Source organism: Rhinatrema bivittatum, chromosome 3 (genome assembly GCF_901001135.1).
Source record: "Rhinatrema bivittatum chromosome 3, aRhiBiv1.1, whole genome shotgun sequence".
In the NCBI taxonomy this organism is placed as follows: Eukaryota; Metazoa; Chordata; class Amphibia; order Gymnophiona; family Rhinatrematidae; genus Rhinatrema; species Rhinatrema bivittatum.
In genome coordinates, this window is record NC_042617.1 from 125,299,391 (window position 1) to 125,311,612 (window position 12,222).

General features: G+C 42.6%; 1 protein-coding gene across 2 annotated transcripts in view; it reads right to left on the reverse strand.

Moving 5' to 3' along the window:
• The window catches only part of KIAA1841 (KIAA1841 ortholog), a 201,206-nt gene that overhangs the window by 180,927 nt on the left and 8,057 nt on the right, over positions 1–12,222 (reverse strand). For both annotated transcript variants that reach the window (XM_029593704.1, XM_029593703.1), the window contains exons 2-3: positions 6,020–6,186; positions 521–707 (exon numbers count right to left, since the gene is read on the reverse strand). In XM_029593704.1, the coding sequence (XP_029449564.1) occupies positions 521–707; positions 6,020–6,169 (337 nt within the window). In that variant the 5' untranslated portion in view covers positions 6,170–6,186. The remainder of the gene's footprint in view (positions 1–520; positions 708–6,019; positions 6,187–12,222) is intronic.

A 12,222-nucleotide genomic window follows, 5' to 3' on the forward strand; every position in this document is an offset into this window, starting at 1 on the left:
GCCTCTCCACCTTAATTAGACAAAAAATCATCCAGATTTTTCTATAAAGGACTGCAAATGAACTGGGTCCTTAAATGTATTTTCCTGGACATTATCAAACATTTACAGGGGAAATTTAGAAAAAAAAATTCCCTAAAAACAAAACCTGTTGCTTTAAATCTAAAAAAAGATTTCCTTTTTGCCTTTGCCTCCTGAGAGATATCTGGGAAAATGTCTTTTTTTTTTTTAAACGACAGAACAACAAATCCTTATACTTAAAATACTGTTGAAATACTAAATCTCTATCAGCGTCTAAGACAAATGAAATATGAAGGCAGCTCTAGACATTATAGTATCATCTTGAAGAAACTGGGAGAACTCTGGACTAGCAATAGGAGTGAAAACATCTGAAGCTCCCTCAATAGACCCAGAGCTCCTCCTCATATTAGGTAAATATTAGCAATTACAAATCATAAAAGGATTCAAGTTAGATTTTTAAACAAGGCAACACACCTAAGACAAGAAAATAAATATGAGCTACCTGTTACGGAAATTGAATTCTGCCCAACTGGAGTCTGTTCAAACTCTCCCTGGGTTTCCTGCAGTGATGATTTGATATATTTTGCTAAGGACTCAATAGGACTCCCACTGGTGGCCATTAATGGATTATACTGGTTGTCAACAGGTGAAGTTCCACTGCTTTTCAACTCATCAAATCTTTTGGCACACTGTCAAAAATGGAAATGTACAGAACACCAAAAAGAGTTATTCACTCCTTTCTAGCTGAAAAGCTGCTTTCCATATACCTGGTTGTGTGCTAGAAACCAATCTCTGTTTATCTATGCACACATACATACATACATACATACACACACTGTGGGCCGGAGTTTAAGAGGCAGCTGCGCGCATATTATAAAATCCAGGGTCGGCGTGCGCAAGGGGGTGCACAATTGTGCAACTTGTGCACGCCGAGTCGCACAGCCTTCCTCCGTTCCGAGGCCGCTCCGAAATCGGAGCAGCCTCGAAGGGAACTTTCCTTCCGCACCCTCTGACCTTCCCCTCCCTTCCCCTACCTAACCCCCCCCCCTTACCTTTATCCTATAAGTTGCACCTGCCTCCGGGCAGGCATAGGTTGCGTGCGCCAGCCGATGGCCAGCCCACGATCCCGGCACAGCAGCAAATGGCCGCTGTGCCTGGAGGCTCCGGCCCCGCCCCAGGACCCCCCGCCCGCTCCTTTTTTCAAGCCCGGGACATACGCGCGTCCCGGGGATTGCGTGCGTCGCCGGGCCTATGCAAAATAGGCTCGGCGCGCAGGGCTATTAAAATCTGCCCCTGTATGTATAAGACACACACAAATCCATTTTCAAAAACCCAGTGAGTGGGAAACGTAACTGGGTAATCAAACCTAACCAGCTAGGCTTTTCAGCTGAAAATTCACCTAAACCTAGCTGGACAGATTTAGGCCTGCTGCTTTTCTGCTCAGATTCATTAGAGGAAAATCAGCGCTAATAGGCTAAATTCCATCCTCTGACCTAATCAAACCTCTGGCCCAACTTCTTTTTAACCAACTAAATGTATGTGCCTCGCGCATTTAGCTAGTCAAAAGGGAAAATTTTTCAACTGATTAGGTATAAGCGGCTAATCCCAAAGTTAGCTGGTTAAACCTTTTGAAAATCCACTCACGAAGGTTAGAATCTATGAGCACACAACCAGTTCTACATACATAGTAAATTCTTAAGAAGGAATTGCCCCCTCTTTAGTTTAGAGCCTATCCAGGCCAGCAAACATTCTTCCAGTCTGAAATCAACCATCTACATTGCTCTCATGAATTATAGGACCTGTTTGTGAGTGGACTTTCTGAAGCTACAAACATATACCCTTACCTTTTCACACAATCCTAATAGTATGGTTTCAAAAAACAGGCCCAACAGAATACTATAAGCTAATAACTGAACATGGCAGCATTGTACCATCCTGTTTGCAACGGGCTAATAGACTGCAATTGGATAAATTGAGGCACAGAAAGCTTGAAGAACCGTAGCCCACAGCAGGACGAGTGAGCTAGGAGTGAGAGCAATGGGCTGAGAACTAGAAAAGCCAGGGTTACAATCTTTCTCCCACTGATATGCCTTCTGACCTTGGGCAAGTCTCTTTATCTCCCATTGCCTCAAGCACCCACAAAGGGGCCGATGCAATAGCGTTTGCAGCAGCTAGCGCACGGTTTAACATGCAATTGGAAGCGCGTTCATAACCCCCGATGCAATACGGGAAGGATCATGTCCAAAATGCCTGTCCAAATCACCGCGTAGCTAAGAGCACTCATTCCATGTAAATGAGGCTGTTAGCTAATCCCCATGAGGCAAAAAATTTCCCGCGAGGTCAATGCGCCCATTGCAACACGGCAAATGTCACGCCAGCCCAGAGCTGGTGTAAAGGTATGCCACACTCAAGGGTGCATTGAAAAAAGAAAACTCCTGCTTTCTGTGATTCATCCTAATAGTATTGTAGCAATACTAAGGAGGAGGAACCAAATAAAGCAGATATAGTTTTAAAAAAAAAAGTTTGAAAAAGAATTCTGGATGCCCAATAGACACTTACAAGATACATGGCCTGGGCTGTGTATCTCGTGTAGCGGGAGAAAACCGTAGCGGGAGAAAACGGATGCTCGGAGATTGAGCGTTCGTTTTCTCAACCCGCTTAACAGCCACCTCTCTTGTGCGCCCGATGCTGAGGAAGCGCTAGGGACATACAAAGCTTCCCTAGCGCTTCCTTTTTGGCGTGACCCCTAATTAAAATCTTGGATCAGGAGCCCAGGAGAGGAGGCTGGGCGCATGCTAGGAAAACAGGCACTCAACACTAAGCGCCCATTTTCTGCGCTCAGATATTGCATCGGTCCCTTAGATTGTAAGCTCTTTGGGGCAAGGACTTAATGCACCTAAATACTTATCACCACTGTACGACGCTGCCTACATCCAGTAGCACCACAAATATGATAAGCAGCATTATTAAGGGAGCAAGGCTTTCTCAAAGTGACAGCAGCAATCAAAGTTATTGAGTGCTATAAAAGAATCAGTAGCTAAGCTGCTGAGAACTTGGAGTTTTTGAGGTTTCCACCCATTGGGCTTGTTCCTTACCTCAGTTGCACAACTATCATCTGATAAACAATGCATGCATGAATTCAGCATTTTGTGTAACGCAATATTCAAAAAATGCAGCTTCTCCTAGCTGCCTGTGGGATCACGAGGCAGTCCATCTACCTGGAAACCAATTAACTAGAAAACATAATAAGGAAAGCTGAATTTCCACCTCTTTTTTATCAGCACCAAACAAAACCAGAAAGATCTATTTTTAAATAAAAGAAAAAGAATAAAACACATTTTCAAGCAGTCCAAATTCTACTACATAGATCATGTCACTCAAGAAAGGGGAGGATGCTTCCGAGAAGAATGATTCAGGTGCGGGAGTTCGGAAAGGCTCGGCGTCTTATGCCCCCAAGTCGCCATTCTGCATTACAGAGGATGGAGTCCAGGCATTTTCTTTAGTTTCTTAAATATTAACCCCCAGGAGACACAACTATTCATTCAATAGTTTTCTTTTAAGGAGAGAGGAGGGGCGAGGAAAGAAGAAGAAAGATCAATCAAGATAAACAACAGATTCCAGAAATTTTTAAAATTTGATTTCAACCCTACTTGCTCTCTGCCGGGAACAGCAAGGAAAATCTGGGCGCCAATGATATATTGCTAGAACTCAAGGGAAAACATTGAACAGAAAGGTATTTTTGCTCAAAAATTCTGGGGACTAACTTTCTGTTGCCTTCTTGTTCACCAACTACAGCAATGGTCTCTTAAAAAATAACTAATTAAACCAGGGGTCAGGAACCTTTTTGGCTGAGAGAGCCATAAACGCCACATATTTTAAAATGAAATTCCATGAGAGCCATACAATATGTTTAAAACTAAATACAAGTAAATGTGTGCATTTTATGTAAGATCACACTTTTAAAGTACAATAAGTCTCTGAAAATATTACACCAGGCCTTAAGACACCAATACATTTCCTATTAGGAAAACGGACCAAGTCAGGCTGCTATAGAGTCCTACACAGAAACTACACGCCAGCAGAAAACCTCACCTGAATCACGTGCTGTCCCTCACCTAACTTAGAATAAAAAGACCAAAACGCGTAACAAGAAGCATGCAGACAAAAACTGAATTGGAAACTGCAACAAGCCAGAGTCTCTGTATGCAGTGTAACAAAGGAAAAAAGAAACATCACACATCCTTATAAAACAAATCAAGAAATATAAAATCATCAGCAGTAAAACTGTACTAACAAAAAGAACATATTTTGAAACAGCTGATGAGTTGAATATCCAATAATTAAAAACTCATATAAAACATTTCCAGATACCAACAAAATATTTCAAAATAGCAGACACAAAGACCCAGTAATGAAAAATAATAAGGATACAAAAATTGTTTTGCTCTGCATACCTGGGAACGTTTGATATCCAGGTGTCCTGAGATTGTTCTGAATTAGCAGGAGGTGGGGTGGTTTGCTTGGAACTTTCTCCTCTCTCAGTCACATACCAGTGCTCTCTCTCACACTGGCTCTCAATGACACACCTATACACACATGCTCTCAGTACTCACATATACACATGTTTTTTCTCTCTCACTTATATAGGCTCTTAATTACACATTTACACACATGCTGTCTATCTTTTCACGCTTACACACACACACAGGCTTTCAATCACATAAATACATGCTGTCTTTTTCTCTCACACACAGACTCTCATTCACATGCTTACAAACATGTCCTCTCTTTCTCTCATTTACACACAGGCTCTCAATCACATACTCACATGCTCCCTCACCTAAATCAGCTCTCAATCACACACACAGACACACATGGTCTCTCTCTCTCATTTAAACACAGGCTCTCAATCACATACTCACATGCTCCATCACCTAAACCAGCTCTCAATCACACACAGGCACACATGCTCTCTCTCTTACTTATACACACAGGCTCTTAATCATACATACACATGATTTCTCTCACACACAAAGGATCTCAATCATACACACATACTCTTTCACACAAACAGGTTTTCAATCACAAACTTACACATACAAGTTCCCAATGGTAAACTTACATTCATGCTCTCTCTCTCTCACAGGCAGGCTCTCAATCACAGACATACTCTCTTTCACATGTACAGGCTCTCAATCATTCACATACATGCAATCTCTCACTCACTCACTCACACACACACACACAGGCCCCCCCTCGCGGCCCGGAAGAGGATGTGAAGAGTATCGGGTGCCTGCGCGGCAAGAAGAGGCCACGCTAGTGCGCTCGGCATCGGCCCGAAGAAAAGAAGACTGCAGCGCGGCTCGGAGGAAAATGAAGAGCTTCAACCGCGGCCGATGGGACTCCGCCTCCGCTGAAAATGAAGAGGTTAGCGTTGGGAGGAGGCTGCTGCTGCCGCGAGTTCCCGGGGTGGGGGAGAGAGAGAGTGAATGATCACTCTCTCTCTCCCCCACCCCGGGAACTCGCGGCAGCAGCAGCCTCCTCCCAACGCTAACCTCTTCATTTTCAGCCCTCGCGGAGGCGGAGTCCCATCGGCCGCGGTTGAACCTCTTCATTTTCCTCCGAGCTGCGCTGCAGTCTTCTTTTCTTCGGGCCGATGCCGAGCGCACTAGCGTGGCCTCTTCTTGCCGCGCACGCACCCGATACTCTCCACTTCCTCTTCCGGGCCACGGGGGGGGGGAGGGAAGAAGAGAGCACGCCGGTGCCGCTGACTCCAGCTGTCCTGCCGCGTTTCGCCCGGGCTGACAGCATTTTAAGCCCGGGCGGAGGAGGACCGGGGAGCAGCTGGGTCAGCGGGAAAGTGTGGCGACTGTCTGCGAGCCAGATGCAGCCCTCAAAAGAGCCATATCTGGCTCACGAGCCATGGGTTCCCGACCCCTGAATTAAACAAACACCCTACTTCATTAATGCAGGTTTAATGATCAGATACAGAAACAATTACCTCTTTAGATGTAAAGCCTGGTACAAGCCTTGCAACAGTATCCCAGTTGATGGGTTGAGGTATGCCAAGCAAAGAGTAGAGAATCATGTCCAAGACCAATTGATTATTATCATAAGGAAAATTATTGTTTTCCGAACAGCCACGACTCATTTTTATGGCAGTAGAAACTGGAAAAGAAAAATAATTACATAGATGCATGCCCACTTGCTTTAATGATGAATGCACTAATAGCATTAAAGCTCTAGTTTACACACATCAAAACAGTACATGTGAATTGCTGCATTTCAGATCTGGCTTAGTAGTACTATGCTATTTCATATTCTGAACATTGCTGTCATCAAATTTAACTTTCTAAACAGAATCCCATATGTTGTGTTACTTTCAAGCTCACATTGTTGGCATTAACGTACGTTTAGAACAACAACATTTGCCTCCTGTATTAGACAGAACAGCTTGAGTTTTAGAAAACATGGAGGTCTGGCAGCAGTGTTGTATGCGGCCTTGCGGGGGAGCTGGCTTTGATTTCCACGTCTGGCTTCTGCTCTATGGGCTAGCCAGGGCTGGGGATGCTGCAGAGGTAGCATTCACAGCCATTGGGGGAGGAATGGTTGATACTTGGAACAGACATACAGAGATCTAGAGGTAGCGACTACCTGTGACTCCTGGCTGAAGTATGTTGACGACAATGGTTGGGTCAGAGAGAAAGAGGGGGAAGGGAGGGTAAAAATGGAGGCTAAGACCAGAGGTACCTGTGAGCAAAGGCTCATGGCACTGCAGTCCCAGCAGGTTCCAGTTCCAACTGAGCTGGAAAAAAACAAAGGAGCTGACAGGGCCAAATACAAGGCATGAACTGATATGGGGCCTGACCACTTGTTTTTGCTTTTAGATGATAGAAAATTGAGATTAATAGTAGCAGCATTATCCCTCTACAGAAATAGAAAGCTTACACACATTTACAGTACATCAGTAATATGCATGCCTCATTTCCAGTGCTTGTATAGCATGCACCAGGGCTGGAGAAAGAGCATGATTAATTTTGAAAGATTTTAGATCATCAAAAAAAGATACATGTTTTCTTCCATCTTTGTTTCCATCACTGCTGAAAACAATAAAAGGCTGCATTAAAGAAATACTCCAGAGGAGGTCTCATCAATGACCGGCACAAACATTATTGCCTTTCCCTGTGCAGGCACATTGCATAAATCATCCGAGTCTACTACTTCAGGCGATTTATCAGAGGAAAGATTAGATCTTTTCTGAATCGGAAGATTGAAACATTTAGATATCGCAAGATAAACTTCATCTGAAATAAATAATACTTCAAAAAAATCTTTCTTGAGTAAATCACTCATCATAATCTCTCATTAAAGGAGAAGAAAAATTCAAAAACCCTTCTTAGGCCAGCAACAAGGTACTTTGGATGTAGGTGCTACCTTTTTCTTAAGATATCCATGTAAATGTTTTGTAAAATTTGATTATGGGCTTTTTTTTTTTTAATCCATCCCAGCTAAAATCCTTTCTGGATGCTAAGAGACCTCCCAGTGCCTCTTCATTACAGTCTAATATTATGGCGATCTTTTGGACTTTAGGTTCACTTTGTTACCACTCAATGTGTCTCTTCTTTTCTTGATTAATGCTTCCCTTTTTTCTGTCCTCCCCCTTTATTGTGGTAGATAAAAAAAAAACCAAAAACCATCAAAATAGTATTATGATAGTAACAAATAGACTTTGCAAGTCTTTATCTGTATTTTTATTACAATTATACCAAATTAAAGTATATTTTAAAAAATGTGGTGCAAACCGCTCCCCCTCTCCTCTCCCATGCCTTCCTCCCTCCTGCACATCAGCAGCTAACCCTGCTGCAGCTTCTGCCCTGCCCTCCCTGAAAGCCACACCAGTCCTTCGTCATCACCTCCGTGCGGCAGCAGGTTTGCCTTCCTCCACAATAAGCAGGAGCCCGTGCTCCCTGCCAGCTACTGCATCCTCTGCTCCTCCTGCTGCATAGTCCACCACACTGCCACCGGCAAACAACAACTGGGTGTTATAATATTAGGAGTGGGTAGAACTGGACCCACTCCTGATCTCTGAGCTGCTCCACTCCCCTTTTTTTTTTTTTAACTCTAGAGATATCAATATCATTGAGTAAAGGAACTGTTTAAACTATTGAATTTACAGCAGTTCGTCTTTCCATCCTTAGCAAAAAGGAGCAGGAGACGGGAGGGTGCAGCGCTGGGGCAGACACAGTGGCAGCAGAGAGGCAGTGTGAAGCGCAGGGGGGGGGGGGAGAAGCAGCCGCCACCACCTTATAGCCTAGGTCAATGCCCTCATGATCCCGCCACAGGGGCCGCAGCCTGGAAGTGCCAGAGCCAGCCCAAGACCCACCTTACTTCCCTCACCTGTCCCTGCAGTAGGTAGCACCAGCCTCCATTACACACTCCCGGGAGGATCCAGGGCCCGCCTTCCCAGCTCAAAAAAAAAAAGCTGTTCAAAATGGTGTACAAGGTATAAAAGCAAACAGAACATAAAATTATAAATAAATGAGAAATTAAGAACAGCAAAATAACCTTTATCATCTCTGTTTACTCCAAGGAAAAAAGTAATCTACTACTAACCTTCACTGTCTATTGCTAAACTAGTTCCTAAAATAGTTTATCACCTTAGGAGGCATCCCAACGCTGTTTAGCTTATTATGAGCCTCTTATGTGGAACAGTGTCAAAAGCCTTGTTAAAATCCAAATAACCACATTTAGCGCTCAACTCAATCTAACCTTTTGCAAAGAAATTGATCCAATTTGTTTGACCTAAATCTTCCTCTGGTAAAACTGTGCTTCTCCGGATCCTGTAACTGGATTTAAGATATTCCACTACCCTCTCCTTCAGTAGAGGTTCCATTGATTTATCTGTCACACAAATCATCATAACTGGCCTATAGGTACAGGTATTCTTCCTATTTCTACTATTATGAACAACTGCTTATCTTGGGTCCTCTATACAGGTTGCTACTTCCCACAGTCACCGAGATGAGGGCAAAGCCACAGCTCAGAGACCCTACTGGTGGATAGATGATGCCTCAGAGTACCTCATGCAAATCAAGACCCTCACAAGTGTAAGAACATAAGAACATAAGAAAATGCCATACTGGGTCAGACCAAGGGTCCATCAAGCCCAGCATCCTGTTTCCAACAGTGGCCAATCCAGGCCATAAGAACCTGGCAAGTACCCAAAAACTAAGTCTATTCCATGTAACCATTGCTAATGGCAGTGGCTATTCTCTAAGTGAACCTAATAGCAGGTAATGGACTTCTCCTCCAAGAACTTATCCAATCCTTTTTTAAACACAGCTAAAAAAGGATTGGATAAGTTCTTGGAGGAGAAGTCCATTACCTGCTATTAGGTTCACTTAGAGAATAGCCACTGCCATTAGCAATGGTTACATGGAATAGACTTAGTTTTTGGGTACTTGCCAGGTTCTTATGGCCTGGATTGGCCACTGTTGGAAACAGGATGCTGGGCTTGATGGACCCTTGGTCTGACCCAGTATGGCATTTTCTTATGTTCTTATGTTCTTACACTTGTGAGGGTCTTGATTTGCATGAGGTACTCTGAGGCATCATCTATCCACCAGTAGGGTCTCTGAGCTGTGGCTTTGCCCTCATCTCGGTGACTGTGGGAAGTAGCAACCTAAGGATCTTCCTTACTTCAAAAACAATTCAAATGAAAATGATTTGACATAACATGTACACACAAGTTATAGCATCCACAGTTTGATACAGGTGAGAAGATTTTATTAATAAATCCCTTGGTAAACATATCCAAACTATATTCTTGATAAGAAGTCACCATATTGGGTTAGACTGAGGATCCATCAAGTCCAGCATCCTGTTTCCAACAGTGGCAAATCCAGGTTACATGTATCTAGCAAGTACCCAAACATTAAACAGATCCCATGTTACTGAAGCTGGTAATAAGCAGTGGCTATTACCTAAGTTGACTTGATTAATAGCAATTTATGGACTTCTCCTCCAGGAACTTATCCAAACCTTCTTTTTAAATGGAGCTACACTAACTGCCTTAACCATATCCTCTGGTAATGAATTCCAGAGCTTAATTGTGCATTGAGTGAAAAATAATTTTCTACAATTTGTTTTAAAATGTGCTACTTGCTAACTTCATGGAGTGCCCCCTAGTCCTTGTATTATTATCTGAAAGACTAAATAACTGATTCACATTTACCCATTCAAGTCCTTTCATGATTTTGTAGACCGCTATCATATCCCCCCCTCAGCCATCTCTTATCCAAGCTGAAAAGCCCTAACCTCTTTAGCTTTTTCTCATAGGGGAGCCGTACCATCCCCCTTATCATTTTGGTCACCCTTCTCTGTACCTTCTCCAGTGCAATTAAATCTTTTTTTGAGATGTGGTCTCACCATGGAACAATACAGAGGCATTATGACATTCTGTGTTTTATTCAACATCCATTTCCTAATAATTCCTAACATACTGTTTGGTTTTTGGACCACCGCAGCACACTTAACTGAAGATTTTAATGCATTATCCACTATGATGCCTAGATCTTTTTCCTGGGTGGTAACCCCTAAATATGGAACCTAAAATTGTATAACTTCAGCATGGGTTATTTTTCCCTATATGCATCACTTTTCACTTTCCACATTAAATTTCATCTGCCATTTAGATGCCCAGTCTTCCAGTCTCGCATGGTCCTCCTATAAATATCAATCAACCTCTTTATCACGTACACCCTTCTATATGGTGCACATACAATACATAAATATAAGTACCAATAGTGCCCTCTATTCACTCACACAATCAACAGGATGCCTTTTATATGAATGATTTTCATACTAGGCTTCATCGTATAGTAATCAAACTTTTGGACTCAGCCTTTTAGCCTCTGCAAGCTACTTTCCAATAGAGATCTAACCTACTACATATATGCTGATGACGTACAGATTCTGCTTCCTCTTAAATCATCCCTAGAAAACACTCTGGTTGTGTTTTTTATTTGATTAGGTACCATTCTTTGTTAATTAGAACAGCAGTGAGTCACTCAGGAAAACTAACTGAAGTGTAAATCTCCAAAGGGATTGTATTACACTAATTTACCTTAGAAGCACATTATATATTCAAGGGAAGAGCTCAGTAACCCACATTCCAGTGGGAGCACTGAGAGGAGAGAATCACCTTGCTGGTGGCTGAAAGGAATCAGTAAGTTTTTGCTTGGGACATTGTCTTTTTTAAAAGTATTGGGGCAAAGTTAACTATTTGGGAATATTATTTAGTGTGTTTGTGCTTTTAATAGTCAGTAAGGCAGTGAATAAACAAGTTAGACTGTTTGTATTTTTAACTAGTCAGTCAAAAGGAAGCTAGTAAGCAGTAGGTAGTGTGTTTATTTTTAAAAGTCTGTAAGGCAGCTAGTAAGCAGAACTGAGTGTTTGTATTTAAAAAAAACACACAAAAACACACAAAAAAAAAAAAACACAAAACGTAGCCAGAAGCTAGAAGTAAGCTAGGCGCAGTGAATACCTAAGTAAAAAGGTTGAAAAGTTCAGTTCAGTTACTCACTTGGAAAGGTGTTGAGGTAGTGTGATTTGGTTTGAATAAGTACCAACATTTGTTAATCAAGAGAGTAGTGAGTCACTCTGGCTGACTAACTGAAGTTAGACTGTTTGGATTTCCCAACCCTCCCATCCCTAGCTCATCCTTTAATTTATAGGCAGGTGCCATTTTCACAAAAAAAAACAAACAAAAAAAACAAACAACAAAAACTTTATTGAGAGTTTGATCAGACCCCTGAAGGCCACTACCAGACATATAGCGAATTCACTAACACATTTAAAGGATGTTAATTAGACACATTCCTACTCCCACAGCAACCTAAAACTTAACTAGGAACTGATCAAAATTGAGATGAAGGCAGCAGTCTAGCAGCAAGAGGGGGGCTTCCCAGTCTTTTGCATCGAGTGTCACATGTATGATTTTTTACCCACTGGTAAGAAGTTGTACATGTGCATGCGATGCAAAGAGCTCCTGGCTCTCAGAGAACGAGTCCGATCTCTGGAGGCTAGAGTGGCAGACCTGGAGGAGCTGAGGCAGACAGAGAGGTATATAGATGAGACCTTCAGGGACATAGTAGCCAAGTCCCAATTTCAGACTGGCAGCCCTGGTGCTGCCTTGGAGGAAGA